The sequence below is a fragment of the Rhinolophus hipposideros genome (assembly GCF_964194185.1).
Source record: "Rhinolophus hipposideros genome assembly, chromosome: 24".
In the NCBI taxonomy this organism is placed as follows: Eukaryota; Metazoa; Chordata; class Mammalia; order Chiroptera; family Rhinolophidae; genus Rhinolophus; species Rhinolophus hipposideros.
In genome coordinates this window covers 20,110,296-20,131,342 of record NC_138070.1, presented here as the reverse complement: position 1 = coordinate 20,131,342, position 21,047 = coordinate 20,110,296, and the positions used below count along the sequence as shown (strand labels likewise).

The following is a 21,047-nucleotide window of genomic DNA, read 5'->3' as shown; positions in this document are numbered from 1 at the left end:
AATTTAAGATAAATTTAAATCCAAATCTATTGGCAACAATGATAGACTACAAGTTCAAATTAAAGGATAAATATTGTCAGATTAAATTTAAAACCAAGACCCAACAATATGCTGTTTACAAAGTACATGCTGTAAATATAATGACGTAAAATTTGAAGACATAATAAAGGAAAAAGACATACAAACACTACATAACAACAAAAAACCATGGCATAACTGTATTAATATCAGATGTGGCTAGACTATAAGGCAAACAGCATTAGAGACAAATAGGTCCATTCATAATGGTAAAAGGGGCAAATCTAGAAGGATGATGTAATAATCTAGAATTTGCATAAACATTAAACTATGTTCAACAAAAACTGTCAGCACTAAAAGAAACAGCAAACAAGTATATATTATAGTTGGAAATATGAACACATCTCTCTCAACTGGTAACGCTGCGCCCAGGCCCTGGTTTAGCACAGCGCATCACAGAGCGGTCATCGCCCCTACCTACCCAAACTGGCTTTGGAGGTGCCTGAAGTGCTAGGCTGACGGGGCGGGGAGAAGCTGGGGGAAGAGCTCAGTCGACTCCGCCCTCAGGCTCCCGCGTTCCTCATTGGCCCTGTGAGCTCTAGGCTCGTGACATCACATGCGTGCGCTCCTCGTGTGAAAAGGGGCGTGGCCCACCAAGAAGGAGGAGACAAGATGGCGGCGTCCATGGGGCACAGGTACCTGAGGTTGCAGCACGGGGTCACGCCTTGGCGGAACAGGTATGGTGCTTGGAACGGCTGCCTCGGGGCGGGGGGCGGCCTAGGCCAAGCTGGGGTCGGGAGAGCGGAATCGTTTCTCTTTCGCGGGCACACCCTGAGGAGAGCTCGGCTGGAGACGGAGCCACCCACCTTCCCCTCTAGCTCGGCAGCAGGTGTGACTGCCTTCACGTAGGGCGGTCCGGGCTTGGTTAGGTCTGGCCGAAGCGCTCTCGCTTTGCCGTTTCCAACTAGGTGGGAGTGCACAAGGGACAAGAAAAAAGAAAAGATGGACTAAGTTGCGTGCTTCGGTCTCTAGAGTCGAGGCAGGACTGGACGCCTCGTCTAGGGATTCGTGTTCCTGAAAAGGCGGTGTGATAATGCGAAGAGCACTGGACTGGGAGTCGGGTGGCTTTCACTTTGGGTTGTTCTTTGAAGCGAGGGGATTGGATTCGGTAATCTCAAAATAGTCTTCTGGAATTGGGTTCTTGGTTACTCAGGTGACTCCCAACTCTTAGGTTCTGAGAGCTGGAAGAAACCTGCGGAGTCATCCAAATCCAGCTCTTTTTGGAGTTGGCCAAATTGAGGCTCTGAGAGAGGAAGAGACTTGCTCATTTTCACCCAGCCAGTGAGTAGCAGAGTCAGAACCGGGACTTGGGGTACCTTTCTCTCATGCAGGGGTTTTTCCCTCAGGCTGCCTACCATGTGGGAATTTATAATTATCCCAAATAGCTTGGTAGCATTTGGACTCTCAAAAAATGGATTAAAATGTTGGTAGGTGTGACTCAGAGTCAGCTGCTTGGTGTCATTTCAAAAAGGGAAGGTTTGAGAGACTCACAGTACTTTAGTGTTTCCAGCAGAGGTCCCTTTATTAGCGTCGACCAAAGCGTGCGCTTTGACCTGAGGTGACCTAGCATTGTAATTCTGGGAAGTAAATGGATTTGGACTGAGAGGAAACAAAAGCTGTCATTGGCTTTGTCTTGAAAGCTTAACTCTCCTATTATTAACTATTCAGAGATAGGGTAGCTCTTTCAGGAGGGGACTCTGCAGTGCGGTGGTAACTGTTAGGATTTTGGACAGGTGGGTCTCTGGTCTCAATGTCATTACCAGGTGTGCTGCTGTAGTCAGCCATTGACGTCTTCTAAATTGTGTAATGAGTTGGAAAGACTGAAAAATGACACTCCTAAAATAGTTTTTAAAAATTATGAGGAGGACGTACTCATTGTCATTAAAAAAGGGGGGGAAGTCACACTTTAGTACCAATGTAGGTAGGTAAGACTGGATTTAGGTGCAGTGGAAGGGATGAGAATTTGTGTACAATGAGAACTCTTCATTTTCAAAGGTAGTACATATCAAGACAAAAAAACTATATTGATACACGCAGAAAACAAAAAGATAAACATTTTCTTCAGTTTTAAGTGAAGCAGCGTCAATGAGATATAGATGAAAGCCTTATATATATATATATATATTTTTTTTTTTTTTTTAGATTTTTTTTTTTTATTGGGGAAGGGGAACAGGACTTTATTGGGGGAACAGTGTGTACTTCCAGGACTTTTTTCCAAGTCAAGTTGTTGTCCTTTCAGTCTTAGTTGTGGAGGGCGCAGCTCAGCTCCAGGTCCAGTTACCATTTCTAGTTGCAGGGGTTGCAGCCCAACATCTCCTGCGGGAGTCAAACCAGCAACCTTGTGGTTGAGAGGACGCGCTCCAATCAACTGAGCCATCCGGGAGGTAGCTCAGCTCAAGGTGCTGTGTTCAATCTTAGTTGCACGGGGCGCTGCCCACCATCCCTTGCAGGACTTGAGGAATTGAACTGGCAACCTTGTAGTTGAGAGCCCACTGGCCCATGTGGGAATCGAACTGGCAGCCTTCGGAATTAGGAGCATGGAGCTCTAACCGCTTGAGCCACCGGGCCGGCCCGAAAGCCTTATATTGCAGGAAAGTTTTTTAGAACTCGGTGATTTGTGACAGGTGGTAGAACAAAAAAGCAACATCTTGTGTGATAATTTTGGGCCGTGTTTCCCGAACTTGTTGGATAAAAGGATGAGGTGGATATATTTAAGTAGAGGTTCCCAGATATGTCCCCACCCTGCTGCCAAATTCAGATTCAGTAGGTGTAGGCTACAAGTGCCCACAGATGATATTTAGGTTCAGGCAAGTATGGACATAGTACCTAGGGAGTGGTTGCTTTTGCAAGACTTTCATTAAGAAATATTTATGACATTGCTACCCCTGCAAACCATGGTACCAGGAACCATGGGGGGTGGGGGAAAAAGAGGAATTAAAAGATATATTTGAGAGTGGTCGGATGGCTCAGTTGGTTGGAGCGCGATGAGCTCTGACCAACAGGGTTGCCGGTTCGCCTCCCACATGGGCCAGTGAGCTGCGCCCTCCACAACTGGATTGAAGACGGCGAGCTGCCACTGAGCTTCAGGAGGGGCGGCCGGATGGCCCAGTTGGTTAGAGCACGAGCTCTCAACAACAAGGTTGCCACTTCAGTTCCTCTCCCATGGGATGGTGGGCTGCGCCCCTGCAACTAAAGATTGAAAATGTCAACTGGACCTCGAGCTGAGCTGCACCCTCAACAGTTGGCACTGATGGGCCCTGGAGAAAACACACTGTTCCCAAATATTCCCCAATAAAATTTTTTTTTAAAAGAAAAAGAGATATATTTGAAATAGACCTGTGTTTAAAGAACTTTACAGTTTAGTAGAAGAGAGAGGAAACACACTACTGATGTTAAGAATATTTTATAACTGACAATATGGGCACACCAGTCAGCATGGGCACTGGTCATAGACATTTGATATGGCCATCCTAGTGTGTGCCAGATGAATATAAACTCTATGTTAATTTATGTAACAGTAATAATAATAAATAAGTAGGTACCAGGCCCTCGCCTTAGGGTTTTATATGATGGCCTCACTCCTAATGAGGTGTAGGTCCTGTTTTCAGAGGTGGAGAAACTGGGGTTTAGTATTAGTTAAGAAATATCCTGAGGTCACACTGCTAATAAGTGGCAGAACTGAGATTTGAGCCATGTGATCAGACCCGAGTGCTTAATCATGGGCATGTAATTGCCTGCTTGTCCACATGAGTTCACCACGTGGAAGAGGCATCTAATCTTACCCAGTCATCTCCCTGGGGCTTAATCTCATTATTGAGATTATATTCCAGTGACAAGGCAGTAAACAATTAAGTGAATATATGTTTCAGGTGAACAGTGCTATGAAGAAACATACGGTAATTAAGGGGTTAGAGAGTGCTTGGGATGAGCATCTTGGGCATCTGGTGGTCAGGAAAAACCAAAGTGAGGAAACATTTGCACAGAGATCTGAATGATCAGGGATTAAACCAGTGTCATGCAAGGTGTCATGTGGGGTCTCTGGTCCCGCTCCCCACATAAGAACGCAGGACATGGCGAGGCCAAAAAGGAACACCCACGGAGCCATAGAAAGGGGAGTCATACCGCTATAGTCTCGCTGGAGTCTGGGTTGGAGACACAGGAAGCAGGAGCCACACAAACTGCAACCTGCGGTCCACTTCTCTGCCAACCAACCAACCCCTGCTAACTGCAATCCGCCGTGCTAACTGCAGTCCACGTTTGCCAGCCACCATCTTCTTGGTAACCCCATTTTGCTGCTAGCGTTGCCACGGCAGTCATATTAGTGGCCAATGGCTCACTGGTTACAGCTGACGGCCATCCAATCACAGTTGATGGCCATTTACTACCTGAGCCAGCACCTTTCCACGTGAGGCCAAGAGCCTGGAAACTGCACTCCTGGCTCTGCCCCCACACTCCACCGCTACAGGGTCTCGCCTCACAATCTACACGACAAGCGTGTACCACAAGGGGCCCTGTGCGAGGAGCCTGGAGGTGAATGAAATATCCTGGACACAGCCAGGTACTCGGCACAGCCAGGGTTTCTCAGGGCACCACTAGTCCTTCTGGACACAGCCAGAAGGATCACATGGCTCAAATCTCAGTTCTGCCACTTATTAGCAGTGTGACCTCAGGATATTTCTTAACTAATACTAAACCCCAGTTTCTCCACCTCTGAAAACTTCCTGGGCTTCTTAGGATACCACCTGTTTCCCCGGGCACAACCAGGGCCTCCCAGAGCACTGCCACTCTCTCTGGGCACAGCCAGACTTCCTGGACTCAGCCAGTGTTCTCAGGGTACTACCACCCTCTCTGGGCACAGCCCAACTTCCTGGACATAGCCAGGGCCTCTCAGGGCACTGCCAGTCTTCGCACAGCCAGTCTTCCTGGGCACAGCCAGGGTTTCTCACATATTCTCGATGGCGTCCGGTTGAGACACAAAAGCAAACATCCGCCAGTTCCTCTACATGGTGGTATGTTCCCAAACAGTCAAGAGGTCTATTAAATCAGGGATGGAGCCCTTTCCCCATAGTCCACAGTCATTCGCCAGGGCTGTGCATTAGCCTCACAATGTGTGCCCTCTTCGCAGGGTGAGGGCTCCAAGTCCTCCCCAACCTGGGGGTGAGGGCCTCAGCAAGCACTTCCCAGCCCACAGGGCCGCAACGACCTTCGCTTTCTCCAGCCTATGCTGGTTGGGGAACTGTCCACGTCTTCCCACGTCTTCCCACCACTCCACGGGGGTCCAGCTCTCCGGCAGCTGCTCCTCCTGGTCTTCCTGAGACTGAGTGTTCATAGGCACAAACTGCTCCACTGCCCTTCGGGGAGCTTTGGCCAGCACCGTACCCTGCTCGCTGCGCTATGTGTCATGCAGGGTGTCGTGTGGGGTTTCCAGTCCCACTCCACACATAAGAATGCAGGATATGGTAAGGCCAAAAAGGAACACCCACGGAGCCATAGATAGCGGTTCATACCACTATATTCTCGCTGGCGGCTGGGTTGGAGACACAGGAGGCAGGAGCCACACCATCCACAACAAGCGGTCCACTTCTCTCTGCCAACCAATCAACCCCTGCTAACTGCAGTCCACGCGTGACAGCCACTATCTTCTTGCTAGCCCCCATTTCCTGCTAGCATAGCCACGGCAGTCATATTAGTGGCCAATGGCTCACTGGTTACAGCTGATGGCCATCCAATAACAGTTGATGGCCATTTACTACCTGAGCCAGCACCTTTCCACGTGAGGCCGAGAGCCTGGAAACTGCACTCCTGGCTCTGTCCCAACAACCGCATACTAGAGGGGTGTGTGCTTGGCAGAGCAAATAGCAAATGCAAAAGTGTATCACAGGTGTGATGTGTCCAAGGAGTGGCAAGAGGAGTGAGAAGGAGAGGGAAAGCCGCAGGGTATCTGAGAGTTCAGCAAGGACCAATTATGTAGGGTTTGGTCTTTTGGTTTTGAAAAGATCTCTCTGGCTGTTTTGTGGTGAATAGGATATAGAGGGCCAAGAGTGGAAGCAGGGAGAACAGGCTATTGTAGTCATGGGTGAGAAATGCAGTCTTGGGCTAGGCTTAGAGTACAGGCACACACCTCATTTTATTGAACTTTGCTTTATTGCACTTCACACATGTTGTGTTTTTTACAAATGGAAGGCAAGACCCTCCAGCAGCCAAAAGATTACAACTTGCTTTATTGTGATACTTTATTGTGGTGGTCTGGAACTGAACCCACTGTGTCTCCGAGGTGTGCCTGTGAGGGTGGCTGTGGGGACAAAGCCCCCAAAAAACAGTTTCCAGGCTCTCAGCCTCACAATAGAAAGGTGCTGGCTCGGGTAGTAAATGGCCATCAACTGTGATCAGATGGCCAGCAGCTGTGGCTAGTTGGCCGTCAGCTGTAACCCGTAAGCCATTGGCCACTAATATAACGGCTGTGGCTATGCTAGCAGAAAGGAATGGGGGCTAGCAAGAAGATGGTGGCCGGCAAGCGCAGACTGCTGTTAGGCAGATTATGTAGATCCTGCTTCCTGTGTCTCCAGCCCAGCCGCCAGCGAGAATATATTGGTTTGATTCCCCTATCTATGGCTCCGTGGGTGTTCCTTTTTGGCCTTACCGTGTCCTGTGTTCTTATGAGGGGAGCGGGAGCTGAGACCCCGCCTGCCACCCCGCACGACAAATGGCGCAGCGAGCAGGGTCCCCTGCGTGACGCATGGCGTAGTTGGCAGGACACGGTGCTGGCCAAAGCTTTCCAAAGGGCAGTGGAGCGGTTTGTGTGTGTGAAAGCTCGGTCTGAGGAAGGGGAAGGCCGGGAGGAGCAGCTGCCGGAGAGCTCGATTCCCGTGGAGGGGTGGAAAGACGTGGATGGTTCCCCAACCAGCAGAGGCTGGAGAAAGCGAAGGTTGTTGCCGCCCTGTGCGCTGGGAAGTGCTTGCTGAGGCAGCCTGGATGCCGGACTTGTCCCAGGAGGAAATGCATGCTGAGTCCTCCGTGGGACAAGAGGGTGAGGTTAAGGTCATCCCTCACCCCCAGGACAGCCCTGGCGAATGACTATGGACTATGGGGAATTGTCTTCCATCCCTAATTTAATGGACGCTTGACTGTTTGGGAACACACCACCATGTAGTGGGACTGGCGAGAATATATTGGTTTGGCGAGAATGTTTGCTTTTGTGTCTTGACTGGCCGCCATTGATAATATGTAAGCACCTTGATGTGAACCGCTGTTGTTCCAGCACAGTACCCCGAGAGGCCCAGAGAGAGAGTGGCAGTGCCCTGAGAGCCCTGGCTGAGTCCAGGAAGTCTGGCTGTGCCCAGAGAGAGTGGCAGTGCCCTGAGAGCCCTGGCTGAGTCCAGGAAGTCTGGCTGTGCCCAGAGAGAGTGGCAGTGCCCTGAGAAACTCGGGCTGTGCCCGGGGAGACTGGTGGTACCCTAAGAAGCCCAGGAAGTCTGGCTGTGCCCAGAAGTACTGTGGTGGTGCCCTGAGAAAACCTGGCTGTGCCCGGGGAAACAGGTGGTACCCTAAGAAGCCCAGGATGTCTGGCTGTGCCCAGAAGTACTGGTGGTGCCCTGAGAAACCCTGGCTGTGCTCAGAGAGCCTGGCTGTGTCCAGGATATTGCATTCACCTCCAGGCTCCTCGCACAGGGCCCCTCGCAGAAGACACTTGTCACGTAGATTGTGAGGCGAGACCCTGTAGGGGTGAAGTGTGGGGACAAAGCCTCAAAAAAACAGTTTCCAGGCTCTCAGCCTCACAATAGAAAGGTGCTGGCTCGGGTAGTAAATGGCCATCAACTGTGATCAGATGGCCAGCAGCTGTGGCTAGTTGGCCGTCAGCTGTAACCCGTAGGCCATTGGCCACTAATATAACGGCTGTGGCTACGCTAGCAGAAAGGAATGGGGGCTAGCAAGAAGATGGTGGCTGGCAAGTGCGGACTGCTGTTAGGCAGATTATGTAGATCCTGCTTCCTGTGTCTCCAGCCCAGCCGCCAGCGAGAATATATTGGTTTGATTCCCCTAATCTATGGCTCCGTGGGTGTTCCTTTTTGGCCTTACCGTGTCCTGCGTTCTTGGGCGGGGAGTGGGAGCTGAGACCCTGCACGACAGTGGCGATGAGAAATATGCAGATAAGGACACACTTTGAAGATACGGTCTTCATGCCTTGCCAGTGGCTTCCACGTGGGTAGTGAGAAAGAAAGGACTTAAGAATTAGTCCTCGCCTTCTGACCTGTGTAGCTGGGTGAGGGTGGTACCTTTTTCTGAGGTAGGGTACAAATTTATAGTAACAGGTAACCCCCAGCATCTTAGTGGCGTAATACAATAAAAGTTTGTTTCGATCTTGTAAAGTCCTACTGGGCGCTCCTGATAGTGGGGGAGCAGTGATTCGAAGACCCAGTCTCTTGCCATCTTTGACACATAGCTTCCCAAGGTCTGCATGTTTATCTGCATCAAGCAAGCTAAAAGGGGAAAGCCTGGAGGTGGATGCCTGGGAGGTCTGAATGGTCCTCGCATTGGTTAGAACTCAGTTCTCTGGTCACATCCTACTGCAAGGGAGCCTGGGAAATGTAGTCCCTTTGGTACCCAGGAAGAAGAGGAAATGGATTTGGTGGACATCTGGCTAGTGTGCCACCGATGGACACCTCTGGGGGAGGAGGAGCAAGTTGAATAGGAGTTAGGGAGGGTCAGGAATTCTGTTTTGGACAAACGCAGTTTGAGATGACTCAAAGTGGGGATGTTGGGTAGCCAGTTGAAAATATGGATCTGGAGGTTTCTGAAGGATCAGTGAGGAAATGATCAGTACCTGGCTATTTAAAGATGGGACTGGATGAGCATCTCTAGGGAGAGCATCTACGGAGAAGAGCCTTGGCAAGGCACCAGTTTGAAGTTAGGGAGAGATCAGCGAGGTAGGAGGAAAATCAGGGTCCCAGAAGCGAAATGAGGAATGTATTTCAAGAAGGAGAGAGGGTGAAGAGGTCAGAATGTACAAACTTCCAGTTATTAAGTAAGTCCTGGGGATGTAATGTACTGCATGGTGACGACAGTTACTAATATTGTATTGCATACTTGAAAGTTGCTAAGAGAGTAAATCTTAAAAGTCCTCAGAAAAATTTTCTTCTGAAGAAGGATGTTAACTAGACTTCTTGTGGTTATCGTTTTGCAGTATATACAAATATCAAATTATGTTGTGTACCTGAAACTGAGATGATGTCATATATCAATTATACCTGAATTTTAAAAAAAGGAGAAAGATCAACTGTGGCAAATGCTGAGAGGCCATATGACAGCAGGCCCCAGAAGTGTGCATTGGTCTTGGCAGCATGGAGGTTGGTGATAGGAACCAAAGCCCGGCTGAGTGGGATTGAGAGAGCGGCAAGTCGGAGGTGAGGAAGTGGTGACAATGAACATACCTCTTTTGAAGAGCTTCTTATGAAGGGGAGCAGAAAAGCGGGTGGAAACGAGAGAAGGATACGCGGTGGACAGTGTTTCTGTAAGATTGGAGAAAGGATAGCATTTATATGGGGACAGGAGTGATCCAGTGATAAAAGACAAAGTGATGCAATGGAGCATTTGCCAGGCATTGCTCCAGGAGCAGGGGCTACAGTGTGGGAGAGGGGGGCTGCGTGTTCTCAGGCCTCAGGCAGGGCTCGAAACGCCTGAGTGCAGTGCATCTGGTTGCAGTGGATAACCACCTACCGCTCATTTGTACTTTCCCCAGCCAAAAAAAAAGGCTTCTTCAACAGTCTGCAAACCTGCTTTCATTTTTAGTTGGGAGTTCAGCATTAATTCTGGAACACAATACAGCAGTGTACAGAAAACAACAATGTACCCTTTAGTCAGTTTTTACACTTGTTGTAATTCTGTTTGGAAAACAGGGTTTCAGGCTTTTAGCTGTTGTTGGGTGGGAGTTTCCAGTCTGAGAGATGAGCATTGTTCAACGCGGAAAGAATGGTCAGACACTGAAACACACCCTTCTTTGTGTTAATAGCTGTGCATGTTTCTGGCGTTCGGGGTGGTGGTTATCGTGGCTGTATACTTTTTCTCCATACAAACCTTAGTTGCCTGTAGAAGGATCGGGTTCATCACTGTAGCTAAACTTGCATCATGTTGTGGGGTTTATTGAAATCAAGAAAATTTCATGTGAAAAAATGAAGGTGCCTAAATTTGGTCATGTTTGCAGGATATCTACATAAGACATAACTACTAAATATCTGAAAATAAATATTGTATGAAAATCTTAAGTGTAGTTCCATTTTCCACAAAATAGCAATTTAGGTATTTATAAGAAATTATTACTTCTATCACAAAGGGCTCCACGGAAAACAAATGCTTACTGACAAAGACAGTTTCTGTACTTTAGATTTCAGGGAAATATATGGGGAAACTGAAGCGCTGTTTGAATTGAAAGTGGGATATTTGCTGTTTAATTAAGGGGATCCAGTTGTTAATAAAAAAATTCATTAATGCTTTACTTGCTGCCACAGTCACTTATTGCCACCGGGGATATGTCCAGTTTCCCCAGGTGACGATGAAACAGAGAAACAAACAATCAGAGAAATATTTTCTCAGAGATTAAAAACTGAAAATAATTGGTAATTTTTTTCTCAAAACTCTTGAAACCTATTCACTCTGTCAAAGTAGCTTTTGTGGCAAAGTAGCCATGAAAGATAATTCAAAAGTTCTAAACGATTTGAGCCTTCCAGACTTGAAGTAGATTAGAATTAAATAGTTCAATGTGGTTTCTTTTGTGGTCCTTTTTTCCCTAGGACATTTAAAATTTCAGTCACCTGCAATACTTGATTCTTTAATAAGTTGGGGTTAGATATTTGCAAGGCTATGTACAGTTCTTTTATGTTGCAGAAACATGGCTTTGTGTCAGAGTACTGGCTTTATTCTTATTTTATGCCTAATTAAGAAAAAAGTAATTTTTATTGTCAAAGAGTTTCAGATTTACAGAAAAGTTAGAAAAATAGTACATGGAATTCCCGAATGCCCTTTACTCAGATGCCCCAAATGTTGACTGTATTTGCTTTATTATTCTCTCTCCTCCCTCTCTTTCTCTCTTCAGGTGTATATGTGTATTTTTCTTTGGTTTGTTTCCTGAAACACTTGAGAGCATGTTACAGACTTGATGTCCCTTTACCTTTAAATATTTCAGCCTTTTTTCTACAAGGACATTTTCTTGCATAACCACAGTACAATGGTCAAAACCAGGAAATTAATAATTGATACAGTACTACTGTTGAATCTATAGACTGTATTCAGATTTTGCCAATTGATTGATTTTGTTTTAATTTTAAGCAAAATGTCTCATGCTTCATTTTTGCTCGATTATAGCCTCCTTCACTGTGAAAACGCTGCCCTGAGCCATTCCCTACAATCCTTACGGAAGCTGCCTCTCAGAGCCTTTTCTACAAGTAAGTAGCCACTGGAGGTGGTGTTGGCCTGTCTGTGCTTCCGTTTGCTCCTCAGTAAGTTGAGATAAATATAGCACGTCTTCCACAGAGTTGTTAGAATTAAAGGAAACCGCACCTGTGAGGGGCTTACCGTGCTTGGCATGTAGCTATCACTGAAGCATTAGCTACCATTGTCTCAACAGTTTTACCGCCTGCCTAATATTCTGTTGTATGGCTGTACCTTTTGGTGTTGGGCAATTGTCTCCAGTCTTTTTCTACTGCAGGCAGCTCTATAATAACATTCCTTTGTGTTACCTTCAGGATAAATTTGTAGAGGTAGAATTGTTGGGTCAAAAGGTTCATGTATTTTACAATTTGGTATTAAGGCCAAATTGCTCTTCAAAGAGGGTTGTCCCCGTTTACTCTCAGAGGAGCAGGAAGTGGTCGTGAGTACATCAGCTCCCCACACCCACAGCGACACGGTGGATTATGAACTTGTTTGATCTTGTAAGCAGCTATTTGAACCCCTCCGAAAATGTGTGTTGTCTTCAGTATCTGAATACCGTTTTTATTCTGTTTTTGTTTTTTTTTTTTAATATTTTATTGGGGAAGGGGAACAGGACTTTATTGGGGAACAGTGTGTACCTCCAGGCCTTTTTTCCAGGTCAGGTTGCTGTCCTTTCAATCTTAGTTGTGGAGGGTGCCGTTCAGTTTCAAGTTGTTGTCCTTTCAGTCTTAGTTGTGGAGGGTGCAGCTCAGCAGGTCCAGTTGCCGTTTTCTGGATGCAGGGGGCACAGCCCACCATCCCTTGCGGGACTCGAGGAATTGAACTGACAACCTTGTGGTTGAGAGCCCACTGGCCCATGTGGGAATCGAACTGGCAGCCTTTGGAGTTAGGAGCACGGAGCTCTAACCGCCTGAGCCATCGTGTCGGGCACCACCACCCCCCACCCCCCGTTTTTATTCTGTTTTTAACTGCTCAATAAGAGTCCCTTAGGAATAAGATGAGATGGTTAATCAGCACAAAAACAAAAAGCTTGTTATAGTTAGTAGGAACACATCTGGGTGTCATTTAATTAGGACTGGCATGCCAGAACACGTAGGAATCACATGAAAGAGGGAGCCTCAGCAATTAAGCTGTGATCTTGGATCTGCAGAGAAGCTGCGCTTTTATAAAGTGACAAACCCAACAGAGCAGTGGTCAAGAGTAGAGGACGCTCTCTACTTACTACTTCTTTTGAAAGAGTAAAGTAATTGAGAAGGCAAGAGAAAGAGACCGATAGTTGAAGAAAGGACACTAGCGTAGCAGACAGCTTTCAGTAGAGTGTGACTGCAAGTCTAGGATGCTGGCTCAGGGGCAGGGGAGATACGACAGTTCTCTCAGCAAATATTTCAGACAGGAAAAAAATGGTTTGCTTGCTTTTTTGACAAGTCTTTCTTCGTCAGAGGTAACATATTTAATTATTAAGTAGTAAGGGTTCATTAGGAATAATTAGAAGATAGAAGAGTTATAATGACATCCACACTTGCTCATTAAAAAAAAAAAAAAACAGCAACAACCAAACCATGGTGGGGGGATGGTGGGCAGGATGCTTTCTTTCCGTTGGATGTCAAAGGCAGTATGAAAGGTATGCTCTTTGGTTTTGCATACTTTGGTTTTGCAGACTACTGAGAATTTGCCTCTTGAGATTTTATCTTAATAACAGCTTTATTGAGATATAATTTGCATACCATAAAATTTGCCCTTTTACTTGTGCAATTCAGTGGTTTTTAGTATAGTCACAGAGTTGTGCAACTGTCACCACTATCAAAATTTAGAACAATTTGGTTCCCTCTCTGCCCCGCCCCCTCCCATTGACAACACTTGACTCGTTAAACTGTCACTCCCCATGTCTCCCCACCCCCAGCCCCCGGCAGCCACTGATCTATGTCTCTGTGGTATGTTACCTATACTAGACACTTCATATAAACAGAATCATACAACATGAGCCTTCTGTGGCTGGCTCCTTCTACATAATGTTTTCAGGGTTCTTGTTGTAGCATGTGCCAGTACTTCATTCCTTTTTATTATCAAGTAATAGTCTGCTGTACGGATAGACCATATTTTGTTTATCCATTCGTGACTTGATGGACATTTGGAGTGTTTCCATTTTTTGGCTATTATGAATAATAGGCTATTGAGCATTCTTGTACAAGGTTTTGTGTAGATGTGTTTTACTTCTTTTGGGTATATACCTAAAAGCAGAACTGCTGGGTTACACAGTAATTTTATATTTTACATTTTGAGTAACTGACAAACTAGTTTTCAGAGTGGCTGCTTTATTTTAGAGTTCCACCCACAGTGTATTAGTGTTCAAATTTCTCCACATCCTTGCCAATGCTTTTTGATTATAACCATCCCAATGGGTGTGGAGTGGTATCTCGCTGTGATTTAGATTTGTATTTCCCTAATTACTAGTGATGTAGTGTCGATTTGCTAGGGCTGCTGTAACAAATTATCACAAAGTAGCTTAAACAACAGAAATTGATTCTTTCCCAGTTCTGGAGACCAGAAGTCCGATATCAAGCTGTCACAGAGATGCTTCCTTGTGAGGGCTGTAAGGGAGAATCTGTTCTGTGCCACGTGTCTAGCTTCTAATGGCTTGCTGGCAGTCTTTGGCTTTATGGGCTTGTAGAAGCCTCGCCTCGATCCCTGCCTGCGGCTTCACATACCATTCTCCCTGTATGTATGTCTGTATCCAGATTTCCCCCTTTTTATAAGGACATTAGTCACTGGATTAGGGCCCATCATGATGACCTTATTTTAACTCGATTACCTCTGTAGAGACCTTATATTCGAATAAGGTCATATTTTGAATTACTAGGTGTGGGGGCTTCAAAATATGAATTTTGAGGGGACACAGTTCAACCCATAACAGATGTTGAGTATCTTTTCATGTGCTTCATGGCCATTCATAGATCTTCTTTGAAGATTTTTACTTCTTACCAAAAGAAAATGCCTTTATTTTTCATTTTTAAACAAATAAAGTAGAGCACAAACTCACATTACAACTGTGATAGATTGGGGTCCAGCAAAAACAAAATAGTTCAGTCAGCTGAGATATCAGGACCCTAAATGAAGTAAATTTTTTTTCCATTTCTCTTGACACTGTTTTACGGTTTGTGCAACAAACAGTAAAATTAGCTCTTTTTTCCTTTCCTTTCTTTCTAGAGAAGTATTCAAAGGCTAGGAAAGAAATACAAACTATTAATCAAATAAGGAAGGGTAATTTCACAGAATATGGCCACTGTTCTCTGAAAACAGGAAGGACATGAAAGTAAAACCAAATCATAAAAACCACATGCACAGGGTTTTGCCAGTCGTGCCTTAACGCGTGTATGTCTCCCTCAAAGCCCCCCAGTCTTTGTTTCTGACTTCTAAAGCCAGAATATTGTCCTTTTGCCTTTAAAAGCACTGATATGATGTTCCCACTGGGAAACAGTGCCAGCCATTCAACACCCTAAGTGATGAGCGAAATTCAGAAGTTAATCCATCTTAAAACTGATCGCCCTTCCGATGGCACAGGCCACCACAACCCTTCCTATGCGTTTTTGGCTCCTTTAGCTTTAGACTGGGGAGGAATGAAATAAGCATAATGGTGAGTGGGCATGAAGGGATTAGGGAATTGGAAAGAAAAAAAAAATGCACTTTAAAGTTTTGAAATAAAAGGCAGTGCCTAAAAACTCAACAATAACCTCCTTGGAAGACTTCATGCATCCCTTTTCTTCTTTCAAGAGCCCCCTGTCCCTGTGCAGTGAGCTATCGTGCTGGTGAAGGACTGGGAACAGGGACAGCTGCCTGATTCAGACAAAGGGATGGAGAGTTACTGCAAACACAGTAGAGGTGAACTTGCACCCACTTAGATGATGAAAAATTAGAAAAAAAGCTTAGAGCTTCCTCTCGGAACCAAGGGCCAGCCTCCATCTATTGCTAGATGGCAGAGACCTAGTCAGGATTAAGGACAGCCACGGTGCCTCTCCAGGCAGGCGTTCTCACCAGCTCTCCAGTCCGTGAGCCGCCTGCCAGCCTTCCAGGGTGCCTCCTCTGTTCTCCTCCATGTGGCCTAACAGGTGCCCCAACAGCAGATCTTACCACTTGAATGCTAACTTGCCCCTTCGCAATGCCCCAAATAGCCCAGCCCTACAACACTAAGCCTGAGAACCAGCAAGGCTGGGTTGTGGCCAGGCCAGCTAACCAGCGGAGTGTGTCTCAGTTTCCCTGTTGTAAGGTCGTTTACAGACAAAGCACCTAAGATGCCCCGCACCCCCACTTAATGACAAATCTCACTGCAGGGCACGGCAGCTACCTGGCTCCTCTTCCCGCTCTCCCCGGGGGGCCCGGGGTGGAGGCCAAAGCCAGGGTCTAAGCACGGGGTTGGCGTCTGCAGCTGGGGTTCGGGTCCTCAGAGCAAGCAAGGGCCAGGCCTGAATGGGGATTGGGAAGGTGAAGCGGGGTGAGCAGTGGACTCCCCAGGGAGGAAGACAAGCTCGGGGTTCAGGGTCTGGAAGTCGGAGGCCCGCAGTACGTGGGGGGTGGTTCTCCGGTTAGAGATCCTGGTCCTCGCAGGGAGGGGATCACCCAGGGGCAGCGGGGCGGGGCAGTCCCCAAGGAGCAGGTCCCCGGCCCAGACGAGATGGAGGATCGGGAGCCGAGGAACGGACCCACGCGGGCGGAAGTGGAAGCTGGACCCACTTCCGGCCGGCGCTTCCGGCGCTGGCGGCTCAGCACCGGTCCGTCCCTCCCACCGGGGAGTGAGTCCTGGGCGGCATTGAACCTCCGCTCGTCCTCATGGGCCCGGAGCCCCGTCTGGTCAGGAGAGTGTGGACAGCTGGGCGCATGGCCCTCGGGGGCTTGGGCTGCTCCGGAGGTGGCCCGGGTGCCTGGCCGACCGCTGGGGGGTGGAGCCCGGCCGGGGCAGGGCCGGGGCCAGGCCTGGTGCCAAGATGGCGCCAAGTCCTTTGCACATTTTTCTCCCCTTCTTCCACCTCCCACCCCACTCAGGTTCAAGCTGTTGTTGCTCAGTCTGCCTGTGTAGGACACAGCTCCCTGGCAGTTGGTCGCCAGTCGTGGGCTGGCGGCTCACAGCCGCTCATGGCAGCTCTCACCGGCCGGCCGCCCATGATGGCTGCCGGCGGCTCGTGGCGCCCAGCTCCCGGGAGGGCCGTTGTTCAGGCTTAGCTGTAGAGGGTGCAGCTCACTGGCCCATGTGGGATTGAACCCGCGACCTCAGCCACCGGGCTGGCCCACATTTGTACATTTTTAAATTAGGTTACTTGTCTTTTTCATTGTTGAATTGCAAGAGCTTATAAGATTTTGCATTTGAAAATACGAGTGTTCAGTCATCATTGGGCCTGGATTGTTAAAATGACATCAAAGAGCTCTGAGTGAGACATGGTACCTGGCTCCCAGTCTCGGACCTGTTGGGGCCACCTTGATTAGTTTCTTGACCTTTTTGTGATTCAGTGTTTTCTTCCTAAATTCTGTGACTGTGGTGGCAATTGAGATACATTGTAGTGTCATAGGAAAGATGCTTGTCCTTACTTATTGATAGAATTTGGAGACTGAAGGGTCTTAGTAGTGACTCAGGGTTGCACCTGCCTGTCAGATCCCTTCAGGGTGAGGTCACCTGTACTGAGAGCTGCTAAGATACATTGACTTTTCCCTGCCCTCCTGGTGGGGCTGTGTTTGCATGACTCATTCCTGTCCCTTAGCCCAGGCTTAACATTTTCTTTTAATTTTTTTGTTTGTTTGTTTTTTGTTACAGATACCAGGAAAGTCCACACTGCCCCTGCTCGAACCTTGTTCCTGCTGCGCCCCCTTCCGTTTTTGTTTGCAACAGGCGGAGGGTATGCTGGTTACCGGCAGTATGAGAAGTACAGGGAGCGAGAGCTGGAGAAGCTGGGGTTGGAGATTCCACCCAAACTCGCTGGTCACTGGGAGGTAGGAGGAAGGTGAACCACTTTTAAATGCCCACAAGTTGAAGTGTTTGAAAAAGGGAAATGCGCTTTCTTGGAGCTCATGTCTCCAGTGGGCTTTTGGCCAGATAACAGAAGTTATATCTTTATTGTCCCGCCAAGCTTCCCTTCTGTCTCCAGACCTACCTCTGGTCTCCCCAAGGGCTCTGAGTAGAAATTTCCTGCTGTTGAAATCCTCAGAGTTCATGCCTTGTATTGGGGCTAGCATCCTGGCCATTTATGCCCTTCTCAGTCTGAGGATGAGCTGAGACAGCTGGACTTTTAGGATGTGGATACATTCTCACCAGGAACCAGACTGAAAGAATCAAATTCCTTTACTATTATTGCTCAGAATGCTCCCGTGCAGTAGGGCCACGTGATAGGGACAGGCTTTGATGTTGTGGAACCATGCGTGATGCGCTGTCTTACTCACCTGTGATTCCCATGGCCGATACCTGACTCAGAGTACACATTCAGTAAATATTGAAATTGACTATGAAGACGTAAATTTAAAAATTGCCTTCTGTGCAGCCATAATTTAACAAATGAAAAATCTGAAATATCAGTAGATCATGGTAGCCTGGGCAAAAGACGGGCTGAAAGAGACTTTATGGTATTTGGAATGATGCATTTAGGCTTCCTCATGTGCCACTCCCCATCGGTCATCTAGCTCAGCTGAATCCAATGGCCAGGGCATCTGGATCCTGAAGGCGAGTCCCAACCATGTGTTGAACTTGGACATGTATGTCACTCAGTAGCTGTGTGAACTTGGACATGTCACTTTCTCTCTGGCTCTCTGTGTCTTCAGCTGTAAAACAGTGGATTGGAACACAACTCTGAGATTCCTTCCAGCTCTATCATAGTTTATCCAGTAATCGTTGTTGGCATTCACATTACATGCTACATATTACAGGCTTCCTTCCAAAAATCATGTTTTGAATTTTGGTTTTAACCCTCTTCCTCCAACGAATCCAGTGTAAGGGTTTCACGTGATTTGCCATAGTTCTGTAAGACTGTGACTTAGTGAACTGGCCTTATAGATCCAGATGTGGCCATTACCCTAAGAAGTATTTGTCTGCGTACTCATGTGTCTCCCTTTTGGCCTGTTCATATGTTTTATGCTTTACCTCAAACCAAGAACAACAAAGGGTTTTCTGTTTTCTGGTTGTGTATCACAAAATCCTTCTATTGAAGGGTAATTGCGTAGTATTTGAGTCACACTTTCAAAGTGTGCTGTGCTGTTTATTTCCCATGACATGACGTTGATGGTTTCCTCTGTAAACATGCCCTTCTCCATTAGACTGTGATCTTAGGACCCCACCCAAGTGTTAGACCCAAACTGTCTTCTCTCTGGACCCCAGGCATTTTTCAGGCTGACTCACTCTGTGACGAACTTGCATGCTTTCAGGAAATTCCCACTCATTGCAAAGGTATCCCTAGAGAATCTACATTTGGAAGAAATTTGCTACTTCCACAATTATAAAAGGCGAATGTCAGTAGTTTCAGTAGTTTTTTTAGCATCCACCATTTGTGTAATAATGTGCGATTACTGCCATATATGAGTCAGTACCTGAAAGGTGATTATTTGTAAAGAGGACGGGCTGGATTAGCTCATAAGTTCCAGGGCGTGGACAGTGATAGGATACTGGAGCAGAGTGGTCTAATGCATCGTGAGGTCTGAAGCCCCTATTGGTAAAGAACTGGGCTGAAGTGAGATACCATTCTTTTGGCTGAGTAAAATGGCCACAGAACCACTCCTGAATGTCAAAGCAGGGCTACAACATTTCGCTTTATAAAGGGGAAATGGTCTGGAATCAGGGTAGACATTGTACGATTTCAGGACAGGCGGCTGGTTGTGAAAGGGAGAGTTCTGAACTGGCAACCTACCCCTGCCTCCACTTAATCACTTCATCTCAGGTGAAAAATGAGAGTATCCCAATCTGGCTGATCATCAGAATTGTTGGGAAGCTTTAAAAATTATGGATTCTTTGGTCTCGCACTGAGAGTTTGGGCAAGGGCCTAGATCTTTGTTTTTCAGAAGCCCCCTAGGTCATTCTGATGATAAGCCAGATTTAGGGACCATGGACAGAGGAGCTGCAAGGTTCCCTTCAGGGCACCTTTGTTAAGTGGCAAATGAACATTTCTGGTGGTGATTTTGTTGGAATATAGTCCTTTCATATCCCTGAGGTCAAGTCTGACATCTCCAGAGCTGAAAGAGAAAATAGGCTGGTAGTGTAGTTACTGCTGAAATGGGCCCCTGGGATCAATGGCACAGAGGTGATGGGATGATTTTGTTTTACCACATAGCATTTTCTGGGTTTCCGGGAGATAGACGCGGGTCCCACGGGGCAGAGTGGCCTTCACCATACACAACACACTCCTGTTAGCGCCTGTCGGTCAGTATGCCGGCAGGAAGCCTTTGTTCCCCTTCCCATTTGTAAATTTCTCTTGTGCCAAAGAAACATCTGGTTCTCCATCTATATCAGAACTTTTAAGAGCATCGTTGTAATACCTTGACTTGAACAGCATCGCAGTTTTTCTGAACCCCTTTAGCTACAGCAGCTCACTGAGGGGGGCAGGGCAAATGTTAGAGCCGTTTTACAAATGGGAAGTCTAGTTGGTAGCAGAGTGGGTTCCAGAATAGAGATCTGTTGACACCAGATCCCATACTCTGAACAATACCGTGTCACTAGTAGTAAAAGGTGCCCTCAGTACGGAAGTTAGACAGTGACGGCAAGAGATGGAGGTGAGCTACCTGCCCGCCAGGGCTTGCTGTGTACTCCATGCTCTGAGGACTCCAGCTGTTTAAATGTGAGGTGAATTTGAGTGTACTGACTTGAAAAGTTGTCTCTGATGACGCAGATGAGCATTCACTTTACGTCCCCTTCCCCCAGCATTGTGCTCTTGAAAAATTTATACCAATAGCTTTCCTTTATTGAAACAGACTTTCATTTTTTTTGTTACTAGTATAAGGAGAAACTGTAATTCCAAAATCTATGCGTCCTCACTCACTGCAAGCCGTCCTCGGGGGTGGGGAAGAGGACACAGCTCTTGCAGAGGGGCAGTGAGGAGGGAGGGTCTGACAGGGTGTAAGGGTACTTGAACTCTGGGCATCACCAGCTGTGTGACCTTGGTCGAGTTGTTTCACGTTTCTGGGTTCTATTTTTACACTTTCAAGAAAATGTTTCTAAGATCTTTGCCTGCTCTAAGGTTCATGTTCTTTTTATGGTAGGAAAAAGAAGCTCTTGCAATTGGCTGAGTAGAAATACAACCTATATGTTTACTGCTATGGGATTAAATTCCATAACTAGCAACAAAGTAACCTCTCTCTCAAGGAGCTGTTCTGAAGTTCCTGGAAGCTTTCAGAAACACCCACCTTGTAGCAGCTTCACTCTTTCTTTATATGGTCATGTGATCGGGCATTGCTTCCTGATGAGGGGGACACTTTGAGAAATGCATCCTTAGGTGACTTTGTTATTGTGCAAACATCATAGAGTGTGCTTACAACCTAGATACAGCCAACTGCTCACCTGGGATGCGTGGTAGAGCACCGTCATCTAT

General features: G+C 47.0%; 1 protein-coding gene across 7 annotated transcripts in view; it reads left to right on the top strand.

Annotated features, from left to right (window-relative positions):
- The first annotated feature begins 657 nt into the window (after positions 1 to 657).
- Positions 658 to 21,047, top strand: part of PISD (phosphatidylserine decarboxylase) — a 42,667-nt gene continuing 22,277 nt past the window's right edge. Inside the window, exons 1-3 of one of the 7 annotated variants that reach the window (XM_081036514.1) lie at positions 658 to 755; positions 11,434 to 11,513; positions 17,297 to 17,472. In XM_081036514.1, coding sequence (XP_080892640.1) covers positions 691 to 755; positions 11,434 to 11,513; positions 17,297 to 17,472 — 321 coding nt within the window. In that variant the 5' untranslated portion in view covers positions 658 to 690. Of the gene's footprint in view, positions 756 to 11,433; positions 11,514 to 17,296; positions 17,484 to 21,047 lie in introns of all 7 variants that reach the window. The other 6 variants (XM_081036513.1, XM_081036517.1, XM_081036515.1 and 3 more) reach the window with 6 other exon arrangements.